General features: G+C 36.4%; 1 protein-coding gene across 3 annotated transcripts in view; it reads left to right on the top strand.

Annotated features, from left to right (window-relative positions):
* Positions 1 to 16,016, top strand: part of LOC121668823 (BTB/POZ domain-containing protein KCTD5) — a 31,202-nt gene that overhangs the window by 5,178 nt on the left and 10,008 nt on the right. Inside the window, exons 2-7 of one of the 3 annotated variants that reach the window (XM_042036995.1) lie at positions 2,406 to 2,514; positions 2,725 to 2,816; positions 3,648 to 3,743; positions 6,807 to 6,923; positions 12,745 to 12,870; positions 15,353 to 15,411. In XM_042036995.1, the coding sequence (XP_041892929.1) occupies positions 2,406 to 2,514; positions 2,725 to 2,816; positions 3,648 to 3,743; positions 6,807 to 6,923; positions 12,745 to 12,870; positions 15,353 to 15,397 (585 nt within the window). In that variant the 3' untranslated portion in view covers positions 15,398 to 15,411. The remainder of the gene's footprint in view (positions 1 to 2,405; positions 2,515 to 2,724; positions 2,817 to 3,647; positions 3,744 to 6,806; positions 6,924 to 12,744; positions 12,871 to 15,352; positions 15,412 to 16,016) is intronic. The other 2 variants (XM_042036996.1, XM_042036998.1) reach the window with 2 other exon arrangements.

Raw genomic sequence — 16,016 nt, 5'->3', positions numbered from 1 at the left:
ACTTTCGTGTGCCTTCTTTTTTATTATTTTTCAAGACACCTTGTTGTCTGAAAGGCTTCATAGGGTAAACTATGACAGTACTGAGGTGGTATTTTTTTCATGTATGACCTCTCATAAGGTGGAAGTTGAAAGAGAAGGCCTGACATAGCTTCTTCCCTTTGTGGTTTTGTTGGAAGCTTGTTTAGTATATAGAAATCAACTCAGAAAAAACCAATTTCAGATAATGTAACCCTTTAAAAAGAAAAAGTTCAGGCCTTTTGTGCAAGGAGTGAAGTAGCCATTGTTACTTAAGATTTCATTTAGAGCTTTCAATTACTTTGCTTCTGTGACCCACCTCTCTATCTCTGTAGTGGCGTAGAGCTGATGACTGGTGTTGCTTCAGAAGGTGATGTGAGAAAACACTGCAGTGTAAAAAATTACAATCATCTTAATGAAGAAGATTATTTCTAGAGATCTGTTTTTCTTAACTGGGAAGACTTCCAGTTTTGTAAGCCCTATGTTTCTTAATGCAGTTCAAATGATGACCACGTACTGGTTTTTTTCTTTAAAACAGTGCTTCTTTTTATCTGTTTTGTATCATCCTTTGCAACCTCGCTGGTTTCTGTTCTTTTACAAAATAATACTTTTCACCTTATAATTTGTCAGCTATTTTAATTTCTTTGGGTTGTATATGTAGATTGTTCATTCTTGAAGTGTTTTGCTAGGTAATGTAAAGATATTTATAGATGAAATATTAAAACTACACTACTTCATCTGTCTACTGGTTTTGATGCATAGTCTTGCTTTTGTGAGACCATGAGCTTAGATCAGAAGAAATTGTGATTAGAATTCATCAAGCATTGGCTGGTCTGAGTGTAGGTTAACTGACAGCATGTTTTAATATGTTAGCGTTTTCTTGAACAGTTAATTTTATACAAAATTATACACCACTTCTTCTAAAATGACACTGTGTTTAGGTGTGTAAAGCATTTGATTGTAATTTTAGAAAGGGTTTATGGCTTTTGTAGTTCAGGCTGTGGTCTTTCTACATTCTACCAATCCTGGTTAGACAAGTGCAGTTATTCAGAAACTGCATCTATGTACTTGAAAATACATCTGCCATCTTTTCCTCCAGTGAAACATTTCAGGAACTCTAGGTACTGTTGAGTAAGAGAGTTTTCAGGTATCACAGTTCAGTAATCAAACCTTTACATATAAGCGTTGATGTTCAAATACAGAGGATTGCATCAGTAGAATTTCTTTCATATGGAAGAGCAAGTGTCACTAGTACCTATGGTTTTGAGGGAGTATGATCCAAATTTAGCTAGGGTTGTTGGTAATGATGATTTTTTGAGTATCTCCTGTAAACTACTAGAATATTAAAAATAAGAATAAGTAAAAAAGTATTTGGGGTGCTGCCACATCTCTCCAGTATATATCTGTAGGATATCCATTGCACCAAAACCTTATGTAGTAATGGATTAATATGGTCAGTGATCCACTTGGTAGTAGAAAGGAGCAGTGGATCAGTTAGAAATCTTTCTATGAATCTTCTTTAGGCATCTGGCCAGCACGAAGTATGTCAGTACTGTTTTGATTGCAGGGGTTCACACATAGATTCTAAATAACACAGGAAGTACCAATTTTGTTTCTTTATCTCTTTGTCGTGAGTATCAACTCTGCAGGTGAATTTCTTGAACTGTTTTGCAATTCACAAAATGCTGTAGTCTGTTGGTTTAGTTAGTTTGAGCTATTCATCTATTCCTTCATTGTCTGCATGAGGTAGGTAGGAACTGCATCTTCAGTGTGCTTTCATTTTTTGAAGATGCATGTATAGCCCTTGCTTGGTACACAGCAGTTCTCAGTACCCTGTGAGTATTTGGACATCTGAACTAAGACAAAACCAAATATTTTTAGAGCAAAGTGTTGAGGTTAAAAAGAATTAGGTTTGTTTGCCTTTAATTAAAAAAAAAAAAGAAAAAGGAAAAACTGGTATTTGAAGCTCACTAGAATGTAGCCTTTGTTCTGACTCTTCAGGTTCCCAAACAAAATTTCCTGATTTTAAGTGCTATTTTTAACCTTAATTTTCAGTGTTCTCACTTACTGCTTTGATCTTTCATGCCGACAATGTTAATCATTGATAAGGGGTTGGGGGGATTGATCAGGTAAGAGAAGTTGTGTATTGGATGATTTGAGTGATCAGTCTGATACAGTAACAGTTACATTGTTTAATTCCTTTTATTGTCTTCAGGGATGTGGCTACATCTGCATACCTGCTCACTGTGAGGTGAAGATTAGCTTGCAGTTCCCACTTGGATGTTCAGATCATTGTGGGGTTTTTGGTTTGTTTGTTTTGGGCTTTGTTGTTCTCTTGCTTTGTTTTGGGTTGTTTGTTTGGTTTGTGTTTGTTTGTTTTTCTAATCTAGGATGAAACAGGTGCCTATTTAATAGACAGAGACCCAACCTACTTTGGGCCAGTGCTGAACTATCTCAGACATGGGAAACTGGTTATTAACAAGGACCTAGCTGAGGAAGGTAAGACATTTCTAAATATCCTGTTTGCTTGCCACTTGCTTATTGTTTCCACTTCTTTTGAGTCACCAAAACTAATTTAGAACTATATTATCATAGGGAAAAATAAATAATTTTCTGTAGCTTTTGAGAGGATAGTCTTATGAACTGGTTGGTAATTTTGGCCTGGAATCTTTGGTTATACTGTCTTCCCAAAAAATGTTTTCATACTAGGTGTACTGGAAGAGGCTGAATTCTACAATATCACATCTCTAATAAAACTGGTAAAGGACAAAATAAGAGAAAGAGACAGCAAAATCTCACAGGTGAGGCTGTTTTCTCATGTGCTTTTGAATATTTGTTCTATGACAAGTAGTGAGTGGGTTCCATTTGGGTTTTTTTATGAAATGGCTGATTTCCCCATTAAGATTCTGAATGGCTGCCTCCATCACTGCATGATCTGGAACCACTAGTATGCAAAGATTAATATTCTTAATTGCTGCCAGTTGGCTTACAAAGTTCACAGATCTCATTCAAAAACGGGAAACATTCTAAGTAATTGTTCAAAAATGTCTGGTGATAGAATTTGTCATAGTGTCGTTTCTGGAAATAGTTATTTTAGAGAACAGCTTTTGTAGGACATATCTTTCTCATTTACTTTTAGATGCTCTGAATATGATGAGCTTGCTTAACTATGGTAATAACTGCTGTTTATACAGTATGTTTATGCAGCATACATACAGATGCTGTTTAGCTCCTGTCATATGTTTTTGTAGCAAAGTTACTTTCTTTATTTGTAATGCTCTGTGATTGAGAAGGTTGCCTCTACTCATAGCAGCTCATATTCTCTATGAAAGTGAATATGATACAGTTTGTTCTTTAACTCTGCTATTCTGGCTTCCCTGGTAACTGAGTCTTCATGGAGATATTACAAACTCATGTTGCCAAATTTCTCTTGAAGCCAGGTTGTGGGATCACAGGGTTGCTCTGATAGCATTTACTATAGGTCTCAGCTAAAATGGTCCTAATAATTCATTGTTCTGGATGGGTTCAAAGTGGTGTTGCTTACCATTTCTAGAGAGTAAGGGCAACTTCAGACAAGTCACAAACATAGTGAATTCCATGCCCTATTGAGCATCTTCTATTTCTTCTTGAAGGTGCCAGTCAAACATGTGTACAGAGTGCTGCAGTGTCAGGAAGAAGAACTCACTCAAATGGTTTCCACAATGTCCGATGGCTGGAAATTTGAACAGGTAAAAAAGTTCATATCGGGTATAGTTACATCATCTTCTAAAAAATGAGTTTTGTGAAAGAGGAATATAAATTAAATTCCATGCATCTTTTTTAATTCAGTCATTTTCAGAATTTGGATAAACATACACAGCTAAGTTAAATGTGATGTTTGTGTTTGCATTTATCATAGAACAAAAAAAAAAAAAAAGTAGCTTTCCAGGAGGTAAATTTTGCTGACTTTCTATAAAAACATCTGCAACATGTCTGAAATGTAATTCTTCAGTGTCTACACATGAGCAGTTGAAGGGTGAATCAACCAGAATTAACCAATACAAGTTTATATGAATGGTAGGTTAGATAAGAAGAGCTCTGGGTAAAAGAGATGAGCTTGGGAGATAAATGTTTGCCAGGCCCAAAGAGTGGTTCTTCAAAAAAAACTGGTCCACAAAGGAGGGTGAACTCTAACTGTCTGGATGTGAAGCTTGATAGCTGTGAGCTATGTGAATGTTTTTGTTCTTTGCAGTGCATAAAAATAGCTGTGTGTGTACATTCAAGAACACACTGTAAAATCGCAAGATCTTTGATAATCTTTGATAATCTCTGTAAGTAAGAAATTAACTGTACAGCTTATTCACCCTTCACATTCCTAATCCAGCAGAGTATTTAAACTGCATTGGAGCAATGCATCTGTTGACTCTGAAACACAAGTGTTCATTTGCTAACACCTTTTTCAGCGTCTGATGCCTACTATAGGAGAAATTGAAAGAAGCGCGAGCCCATTATCCTGTTCAGTCTCACTCTAATAACACAACAAAGCAACATTTAAAAAACGTTCATGATACAAAGGTAAAAGAGAACATTTTGTTTATATTTGATAAAATGGGGAAGCTGCTAGTGACATGGAGACAGCCATGAGCAAATAGACTAAACCGGCACAGAGAAAGCTTCTTATGCTTCAGTACTTCGCTTCAAGTATTACCAGGTCTGTTTTCTGTGCCAAGAGCTAAGTGTTGTTTAAGTCCCTGAAAAAAACTCTAGCTTAGTGCACATGACTGTTTTTTGGCCAGCACATTGAAAAAGGTTTTTCAACATTCTTCTTTGTCATGAGAAACTATCTTTCATTCCAAATAGAGCTCCTTTACTTTTTAGCACATTAAATGACACCATGTGTTTTACCTATCCTAAACCCTTTGGGGATATTGCATTTGGGAGTAATACTGCTTGGACAGTGCAACTGCTGAAAGACCTATTATAGTCTCTTTTAGAACTGGAAGAATCCAGTGGTTTTCTTGGACGTTACATCCTTGTTTCATCCAGCTTTCTCCCTACTTCCTCCCTCTCCCCTGTTGTACGCTTTTAGACACATAGTTTGAAGTAGATAAACACAACAGCTGTATGATCTCATAATATTTAGCATCTCATTACCTCACACTAGGCCATTCCCTCCTTTGTACTGCGGACCTGCTTGTAGCAGATGTCATTCACTTGAAACAGGATTAGAATATTGTGCATAAACAGTTCTATTGTTAATATCTTCAAACACTGTAGCATTTCTGTTACTTTTTTCTAAGCCCATGTTGCTCAGCAGCATGCTTTCTTTCAAGAAGCAGTCTTTGAGGCAGTACCTACCATGCTGTGTATGTGAAAAAAGATGGAATCATCAGCTTTTTCAGAGGAGTGATATTCTTACATATTGAGAGTCTTTGTGCTCTGAGCCACATATAATGTGTTTAGGTGGTTGGTTTTGAAAGAAATATTTTTTTACGCTTAGCATTTCAAAATTTTATTGTTAAATATGATTGGATATTGTTATTGAATAGGAGTGGAAGGTGCTGAACTGTTGTTGCACTTACGCAGATGTACTGATGCCCTTTTCCAAAGAACACGTGAAAGCTCTGCTAGAACAGTGCAATTTTGCATTAGTCCCAGTCCAAAGTCTATTACCAAAAATTATGCTGCCCCACTTCTGTGATTTCAGTGGGTTATTTTGTAGAGGATTTTTAGCTTCTATTGTTACCTCTTTAGGCAATCAGAAAAAACCAGTATTTTGGCAATACAGCAGAATAAAAAACTGTGGGCTATACAAAATGGCTAAATACAAAGACTTTAGACAGCAGCAGTGTTGCTCATGTAAATGTTAATGTTAACATAACCTGTCACCATAATGCAGTCTTAAATATGTTCACTGTATGAGGAGGATGGTATTTAACTGCTGTCTTCAAAATTATTCACATACAATAGCAGGTTGTATATCAGTTTATTATTCATGGGCCTTTTCATCTGTCATAATCTCCAGTTTACTCAGAATAGGCAATTGTTGTCTAACTCTTCACACTTAATTTAAAGTTCTGATCTCTCTCAAGTGCACTGACAGGCTATGCTTTAATTTAGATGGGCTAGGAATTGCCATGTGTTATTAGGATAAAATACGTTTTGTAATAAGAGGTTGAGAAATTTAGCTGAGGTTGAACTTTAAATTATTAGACATTTGGCCTAGTGTTCTTGGTAGTGATTTTTATGGGAACAAGACAATTTTTTACACTCCAGTTATTTTCTTGGATCTTCTGTAAATTACTCCTTCTAAAACTAATCTAGGCCACTCAACCTTTTTTCCTCTTGTTGACTTCTTATGTTTCCTTAGCTGTATTTTATCAGTATTTGGAACAAGATGGAATTCTTTAATACCCAGGCTGACTTTATATATTGCTTTACATAACACCTTGCAGTCTTATATCCATGTTACCTTCTCCACTTGTCTATGTACGACAGGAAAATAATGCTCACTTTCATATTGCACCAAACTTTGTTTTTCAGAGTAGTTGGCTACAACACAGTTACATGGGGCGTTTTCTGTCTTCTTATCAGTAACTCTTATTCCCTTTAAATTAGAAAGGGCTTTGCAACTGCCTCAGTAAATTTTACGTTGAAATGAAAGTTGTAGCTTGATAGCAACTTGTTCTAGTGGCAGGTAGATGTTACCTGAACGTTTGAGCTCATCTGTTACTTGTACAATTTGGATAATGGTATGTGCTTCAGCTTTACAAAGGTTTCTTTTTGTGTTTTGCTTTGATTGGTTATTTCAGCTTGTCAGTATAGGTTCCCAGTACAGCTGTGGCCGGGCTCAGCAGTCAGAGTTTCTGCTGATAGTGTCACGGGAAGTGAAAGGGGAAGAGAGATGCTTCCAGAAATGCTGCAGTGAGGTGTGTCACACCATTCTTTTTGCCCTCACACTGATATGCTTGGCCTCCTTGCGTTTCTGCTGCTTTCAAATCATCCCACTTTTTTTCTGGATGTACAGCACATAGTAGTTTGTGTGTATTTGTGACTGGCTTTTATTTATATTCATGATATTTCATTACACATTATGAATGTCCACATTGTAAAAATAATAGAAAAACAACCAAACAAAAATCCCTTGGTTATTTAATTAAAGGTTTTTCTTAAGAAGAGTTCTTACTTCCTCAGTAAATAACTTCTTTTCCTTAAATTTTCCTCCAAAGTTAACAGCCTTTGATCCATACTTGTTAAGTAAGAGGTACAATTCAAACCTAGGGAGCTCTAAAACTACGTCTTTGAGTTCACTGGATTCAGAAGGGGACATTTCTGGTAAACTGGAACAATGATTATTTCATCCACCAAAATTAAGTTGCGAGTTTGAACCTTTTATTTCTGGTAACTCAGAACTTAACTGTATTTTTTAGGTGGATGAGATATGTTTAAACTGGAATAATGAATAACAGGAGTTTTTTGTAAGTAAAATATAGAAGAGTGAGGGGACAACAATACGAACAGTTTTAAATCTTCTGTCAAGTTGAAAAAACATCATGTGTGTTTCCTTGGCTTTATTGTTTTGTTGTTTTGGGGTTTTTTTCCATCCTGGGAAATTTTCTTGAAATCCAAATGGAGAATCCTAGCTTCATTCATTCTCTCTCTCTTTTTTTTTTTTTTTCATCCTTCCTTCTCCCCTTGTTCTGCTTTTTTGATTGCTGTGTTACTTCCGAATATTCATGAGTTTGGGAAGGATTTTTTGCTCTCAAAAACACTGGAGGCAGTTTCCAGTTCTTTACATATCTGTGCTGCATTTTGATGTGTTGTATGTGAATTGATTTGGGAACCTGGGGCTCTGTCGTTTTTTTTCATCAATAAAATGCCTGGAGTACTTGCTCTTTTTCTTGCAACATGTATGGTTATTTAGAATGAAAGATGAGTATAACATTATGAAGATAATGTGATAATGAAATGGCTTAATAAACACAAAGCTTTGCCTATGACTATATATGGACACTTAATCATGCAATTCTAGATTTGAAACCTGGCCTGTTACCCAGCTTTGTTCCAGAATCTGCTTTCAATGTACCAAGCACTGTCTGTTTCTTGCAGTTCTATAGGTAACATTTGGAATGTGAAATGTGTGGTTTTCAGACTTCCAGCAACAGAGGAAGAATTGTGGCTTGTTAGGGATGTGTTAGGGTACAGGCAACATGATGTTATTCATGTGTTCATGTCCTACATGCCTCAAAGTAAAAGTCAGCATTATCAGATGGAAGGTGGGGAAGGCAGTGAAGAAATTGATGCAGGTATAAAATAAAATAAAAATTATAATTTGGAAAAATGAAGCTTTGAAGTCTGACTATTGCATTAAGAGACCTGAAATAAGTATTCTTTGAGGCCTGGTGTCAATCATCAGTGCTGAGTTTTAAGAGCTGATGTGTGTGTATCTTCGTAACCTTTTGCAAATCCTTTGGGAAGGCAGAACAAATACATTATATGTCTAAAAGGCATAGAGTCCATTCTTAGATTCATACAGCTTGATTCTGTAAAAAAAACTGAGTGGAGGATTTTCTTTAATTCTATTAGCTGATAGTATAATTTTTAAAAAAAGACAGTTTTTTCAAGCTTTCTAGTGTACAAGAAGTTCACCACATCTGAAATAGAAGCACTAATATTGAAAAGTACAAGAATATTTAAAATAGAATTTGAGAATAATTGTTACAGAATTTACTTGGTTTTGAGAATCAGACCATCACAAAATAGGGAAGGAAATTACTAGTGGTGAAGTAGAAGAGTTAATTAATATGAGTAGCTCCAGTGGTAAGCAGAGGAAGAAGAAGAACAAGAAGAGGAAGAAGACGACTGGGCTGCTGTTTGTGCAAGCTGGAGTGGTTATCTGAGATGGCAATACTATTGCTGATTTGTCTGGTAAATGTACTATGTAGATTTTGAATCAATATTATTAAACCAATATAGCAAATCTGGATAGGCATGTTACTGAAATGTGTCTGGTTTTGAGATCTGTCTCAGATCAATTAGGCATGAGATTAGTTCACTTCAAAAATAAGGTTCCTTATTGTGAGACAGGAAATTCCTTGTTGGGATTTCTTTTCAGGAAAATTGTGACCTCTATTGGCACATCAAGCAATAACTATATTTCTGTTGATTTAATAGCAATAAAAGTAATGCTGCTTTTCATTCCTGCCTTTTTTTAGCTGTAGGCTGACAGCCTACTAGTACCATCACCCTTACTCCCTGCAAATGGTTATGGATCCCTATCTAATGAATTTTCTGTGATAAGTAGCATTGCCATTTTCCTGTGCTCAGTTCTGACACTGTTGGGGCTCACAGGGATGCTTAAACAGGATCACAGCGCTTCAGTAAGGAGTGTAATGAAACAAGTCATGGAAGGAATAAGCCAGTGCAGAGAAATAGGTATATGCATGTATACGTACACATATATATATATATATATATATATATATGTAAGCATACGAATCTAAGGAATTTACAGTTTCAACATGGTTTTTTTATCCTCCCTTAAGTTCTTGGTCATTTAAGCCACATGAAGCAAAAACAGTTTGTCCTTTCAGAAAGTCTGAGAAACAGTAGCCTGGATAATCTGAAATCCTTTGGCCTGTTTTTCGTACCTCAGATTACTCTGATATGTTGTGGCTTCTTTTAGGGGGTGGGATGAGGGTGGTAGTGTGGGGGCAGACAGACATGGCAGGGGGAGTCTTCCAGTTTATCAGCATCCTTCTTAAAGTGTTGTCACCAGTACTGGGAATAATGAAGTGACTTTTGGAGTAGGAGTGATAAAACATTGCTTTATTTCTGATCTCAGTTCCTGAGAACAGTTCAGTTCTAATCTGCAGTCATTTTCCATTGCTTCTTTTTCTGCCATCAACCTTGTTGTTGATGCACTTCAGAAAGCTACAATGAAATTTCTAGCATGCAGTTGGTACCATGCAAATTATACATTTTTAGCTGCACACATATGAAACGGCTTATGAGAGTATCGTGAATTGGAGTTTTGAGGAACTTGGGTCTAATTCTGCAGAAGCGACTTTATCAACTGATCAGTATGGCAAAAAGTCATTAGATGTTTTGCAGTCCACTAAATCGATAGTCCTATCCAACTGGCTAAAAGTATTCAATCTGCCATGTCTCGTAAAAAGACTTACGTGCAGAAGGTTAACTTACGTGGTTGGATTATGGAGCATTTGTTAGTAGCTATCAACTGAGGACCTGTCAACATGGTTGAAACAGGATTGATGATTTGGCTGATGTTTGGGTCTTGCGTGGTATCTACTTTCAGAGAGGTCATTTATTTCTTTAGAGTGTCAATAAGTAAAGAAGTATTTTTCCTTCTAGTAATTATCATAGCTTACCTGATATCGAGTTGTTGCCATTTTGTGAGCAGAGTCAACTGTATACTAATTAAGTTGTATGCTTGAATTTTATTCTCAAACTTCTCTTCAGAGAAGGTGAATTTTGCATGGCTTTATTTAAATATGTATGCAAACTTTCTAAATGTTTTCTAGCCTTTAAGTGGGTTAAAAATACTGTTTAACGTCCTACCTTTTACCTTTATAATTGAAGCAGTTACTGTATTTGTACTAAATGGTTTGTAATTGCTCTATAATGTATAGTGTAAACTTTATACCACTTTGTTGGGTTTAAAACCAACTTTGCTGCTATTTTTTTCTGAAAATTTGTGCATGGTATTTTTGTTGATAGGGAAGGCAATCAACAAATCATCTCAATATATGAAGTGAATTTGGGTTGATTTTCCAGCTTTTCAGTAGACTTTCTTAGTCCATCTTGTGCAACTAAGAAACTAGATGCTCCATGGGTTTTCTGATTCTATATTACACAAATATGTTGTGGTGCAGACTGCAGAGTATTCATTGTGAAAGATTAGCTGACTTAACATCTCAAGGTAAATGGTGCCTTTACATGCATTGGTGCTTCTAAAAAACGTGGGTATTTGTAACTTCATTACACAGTTTTGGTTGAAAAAATGTCTTTAACACATTAATTTTTGATCAGCCTGTGTTCATTACTGACTATGTATATATTTTGCAGAACTAAAGTGATGTTAGAAGAGGAGGAGGGAGGGAAGGTTTCTGGTGATCACACTCAGTGTAGTTAAAGTACGTAAATTGAGTGTGATGAATTTTGATGGCCAGTACTGCTCATGGAAGGCTGCGCCTTGTATGCTGTAATATCATCAGGCTCCAAAAACTTTCACATTGCCTAGGCCTGGCATCAAGTTGATTCATTATGCAGACACACTGCCTGCTGCTCTTTGTAGACATTGGCTCTGTCCGTCTGTGGAAGTGCTTGCTTGGCTGTCTTACTGCAGTGCAGGAACATCTGAACATCTCTCTGCTCTCCTTAGAAAGTACAGTGAGGCTTTGCTTTCTTCTGACAGTGCTATATAGAAGCTGCTGTTAGCCTTGGTCTAACTTCAGTTTTTGTTGGGAGAATTATTTTATCCCTTAAGTACAAACTCTGGATCAGGATTTCATCTTTCATGCATTAACAGATCCTTTACTCTCTTTGGTGTTCTGCTAGACTAATGGTACAACCCTATTTGTCTTTACAGAGATAACTACAGTGTTTTAGGTGCTGTTGCCCTAAAAAAATAAGCTAGGCCTTTTCTATGTTGCCATTTCTAGAGCACATTAATGGTATAGTAGAGGTTGAGGAATAGGGCAGTCTTACTGTATGTGTGGGGTGATTTGGTAGGTAGATTCAATATAGTTTGGGTAGTGACAAATTTATACAGTGTATCTGTGCAACAGGTTGATTTTTAGGACTTTGATCTGTGTCAGTAGATCTGACATTATCTTGTAGATCACACATTATCTTGTGCTTTTGAAATAAAGCTTTAAAATAAATGAACCAGATACATCTGAATTGAATCTGGCTTAGAAAGGCAGGCTATGTAAAGCTTCTAGCATTAGGTAAGTGTATTGTGTGTAAGGTAAGACAATTTCTGCCATTTGATAAACATGCTGCATCAGAAGTAGTACTGATGTTGAGTATATTCTTCTTTCTCAGTAAATTGTCATTTATCATTCAATACAGAGACTCTGGAAACTTGTAAATATGTCACATTTCATTATACATTGCTTCTGCTTGTAGTGCTTCCTTAATTAGCTTCCTTGTAGCAGTATGTATGAATTTCAGATGTTAATCTTGATGTCCCGCCATACTGTGTCTTGGTGTTTTCTAATCAGATGCAAATATTGTGTTTGTTCATTCAAAAAATGTTTTAATAGAAACACCGTTAGTCTGTAAGTAGTGATGGGTATCCCTTCAGGCTAAAGAGGTTCCTGCATGCAGCCATTTACATGTTAAATCATGCCACGTTAAGATACCACACACAAACTTTAAAAATTAACTTTGGAGGATAGGAAAGTTTCCAGTAAATAACAGAAATAGGGAACAGGCTACTTCTCCACTGGCCTGCCTCCACAGCCTTTTCTTTCACAGGATAATTATAACCATAAATCATTAATTCTGTAACTGTTTAAAAAAAGCTGTGTTTATCTTATCATCAGAGTGTGTATCGTCAGTGTATTTGTCAGCATCAAAACGTATTTGCATTGGAGTGGAGAATCATGCTTCAGGCACAACCTACAGTCTGAAGAGAGGAGTGTTTGTACTAATCATGAGACTTACATGGAATTTGTTTTATGTGGAAATATAATTGATTTTTTTTTTTTTTTCATCTTTCAGCTGGTCAGTATTGGTTCTTCCTATAACTATGGCAATGAAGATCAGGCTGAATTTCTATGTGTTGTCTCGAAGGAATTGCATAACACTCCTTATGGCACAACCAGTGAACCCAGTGAAAAAGCAAAGGTGAGTTCCTAGGCACTGGACTAAGGAAATGGTGTTGAATTGGGTGGGCTTCACAAATCATGATAGATCTACCCCTGTTCTGGACCATTATTTAATTGTCCTTTTTTCAGGACTAACAGTGATTCCCTGTCCATTGTATGAGGGACTGTAAATGGTAGTCAGCATGCATTTGTTATGCATGCCTGAATTATTTAAATACAACACTCTGTACTTTTTCAGTACCTGGTTTTTTTTCAGGTATTGGCAGATATTTGCTCTTTACAGCTGCGAATCTAGGTTTTGTTTCTTACACATTTGAATGACATTGGTTCAGTTAAAAACTGTTTTTCTTGCTTGACTTCACCTGAAGAAATCTTACTGTCAAGAATGGAACTTGTAAGATGCTATCTCTGTAAAACAGTCATGTGCAGTATGTTATAAAATGAGGGTACTTGTTAATGTTTTCAGGGTTCTACCAAGTTTACTTTCTGTAACCAACTTTACAAAAAGATTGTAATGGGCACAGTATCTTAGCATTTTGCGCAGTTGTATTTCAGAATTTGTAAAATGGAAAACGTAAAACCACAGCTGACTAGCCATAAGGCAGAGCAGTTCTGTAATGTATTCAGTGTCATGCATAGTGAACGAGTTTTATCATTGTATTGCTGCTTTGTATGAGGAGATGACTACAGACAAACTGGAAACTCCTGTAGTTGGCCTAAAAGCTTTTGATTTCGCTTATGTAGATGGAAAACAATTGGTAAAACATCAAAGCTTGCTTTTTCAAGAATCACCTTCAAAGAAATTGATTTTGAAATAATGCTAAGAATGGATCTGAGTCTTGGTGCTGAGGCCTCAAATAGATAAAACTTCATTACTTTCTCTGCTTTGTAACATGCTTATGCAGCTATACATATGGAGTAATTTTTATAATTTGCACTATAAAAATACTCCAAGCTGTATGGTGGATTCTTAGTGGAATTAGTAATTTATGTTTGTCACTGTTGAGATAAAAGTTGTGAAGAGTTGTAAAGGATTACTGTAGTCAGGAGTAAACAGTGAAACTGGGTAAGCCATGTCTCACTCTTTCAAAACCCTAGTTAAGGTCTGCTTTTGCCAAGATGCTTGAGGAAGACTTTGAACGTTGACATGTTAGAGGTGTCTGGTAATAATTTAGGGCTGAGATACCTACCTGGAATAAAATGTGGAATTTTAGAGCCTAATAAACATCTTCATAAGGAATGGTAGTGCATCTTCAGGTAATTTCAGAAGTTGCCAGAGTTACGTTGCATCCTTAATGTAAGAGAAAATATGGATCAAATGCAAGTGTTAAAGATGAAAAACAAAAGCTAGTTCAGACTGCATTACAACTGTGTAAATTGAGTGGCACTGAGAGAGGCCTCTCCATTGATGTGCTGCTTGGTCATTGTTTCAGAGATGAGAGCAGAGCATCATTTGACCACTGTGATGAATAGGAATTACTGATAATTTTGGTTGGAGATACAAACATTCACTCCTTTTGTCCTGGAAGAGTTAAGCTGTTGCTAGCAATTAATAGGCAATACTTGAAGAATAATTCTTTTATATATTACGTTTCTAAGGTTTTTTTGTATATAGGTATATGTTGTGACTGGGAAAAAAAAGGAAGAAGAATTTATTTTTTTTCTTGAAAGGTTTCTGACAGCTGTTTTCGGGAATCTTGACTTTGGGAGCTGTTATCTCCATAGTTCCCTCTTAGCAAGTATTATCCTCTAGTCTCAGTAGTGTCTGAGTTGGTCTTCATGAAGTTCATATGATTGAAACTCTGGTATCCACTGTTGTGTACAGAATGATATGTTCAGGTACTGGGACTGACTTTTAGATGCCATGAGAAAGTCCTCATTACTTTTACAGCAGAATGAGTTAGAGAAAAAAAACCTGCCAGCATGTAATTTTTATTGACAAGCACTTCAGTTTTAGTTAATAGTCCTGGATTTTCAGAATAGGAGAAGGTATCTTCTGATAGCCATCTAATCAAGCTTCACCTTCATTCCTTCTTAGGAACTTTTTTCTTGTGTTTTCTTTTGTTAGTTAACAGTCAGCATAGTAAGTTAGTAGATGACTTCTGTGTAACCTTCTAATACACCTAGGCAAAGGAAATTCATCTTATGTGATTCCAGTGGCTTTTACTGGTAGCCATGGCACAACCAAAAGATAGCCTGTATTCCCACAAGCATTCTTATCTTTCATACCACTTTGTTGACCTGACTATTGGCTTCTGTCTGCTGACTTCAGGATATTTGGAAGAGGAAATTGTCATGAAATCTGTTAGATTCCTTCTTGAAATGGTCAGCTGTCATACTTTTTTATACAAGGAGTGGAGGTCCCAGGTAAAAGTGAATAAATGTCATTGCCAGATGTTTCAGGTGTAAGTGGATTGTACTTTGTTGCAGCTCTGACTCACTTGCAATCTCTTCTTTTCCCTTGCTTCTTCTATACGTGCTGCATGCTGCATGACACTCAGAGTGAGGATGAAGAAACGGATTACGATATGAATGACTCAGATTAAGTGTAAATGTCATGGTGAGCACTAGCTGCCCTAGGATTTTAACCAGATGCTTTTCTGCCCCATCCAATTCCCACCCCTACTGGTGCTGTCCTTCGGCTAGTCCTGGTGGTGTGTGTGTGTTTGTGATTATAGTTGTGGCATGGTTAGCAAAGATAGAATTCCTGTTCTGGACATTGCTTCTTTGGCAGAATAATTAGTGTTGCTTTTATAAACTGTATTGTGAGTAGCTCCTTTAAAGCTTTGCTGAGAAAGAAAATTCTTCATGTAGATTCTAGGGCCAGAATTGCTTTTCATTCTAATTTTATGTCTACCAGCTTTTCTGTCAAATGGGTTTTTTACATGTAGAGGGATCTGATACAAACTTACCGTATGCATTTTCAGTAAATGTCTGATTTGGCAATAATTTAACAAACTTGATTGAAGTGCAGCATAGTCCAAAGGTGGTCTTACCTGATAATTTTGAAACTAGGGATTTTTTTTAGTTAAGATGTGGCAAATATAAGTGAATAGTGTGATCTTGGTGCTACAGTTGTATTTATCACAGGAAACAACTCTGGGGAGGGATCCTTTCCAGTGTAGTTTGATGTCTGATTGAAGATCAAGTTACATTAAAAGTCAC

Source organism: Corvus kubaryi, unplaced genomic scaffold (genome assembly GCF_017639235.1).
Source record: "Corvus kubaryi isolate FWS band 111438036 unplaced genomic scaffold, C.kubaryi_AGA036_p1.0 37387, whole genome shotgun sequence".
NCBI classification, from domain to species: Eukaryota; Metazoa; Chordata; class Aves; order Passeriformes; family Corvidae; genus Corvus; species Corvus kubaryi.
Note: the sequence above shows the minus strand (reverse complement) of the source record. Positions and strands in the feature narration are given on the sequence as shown.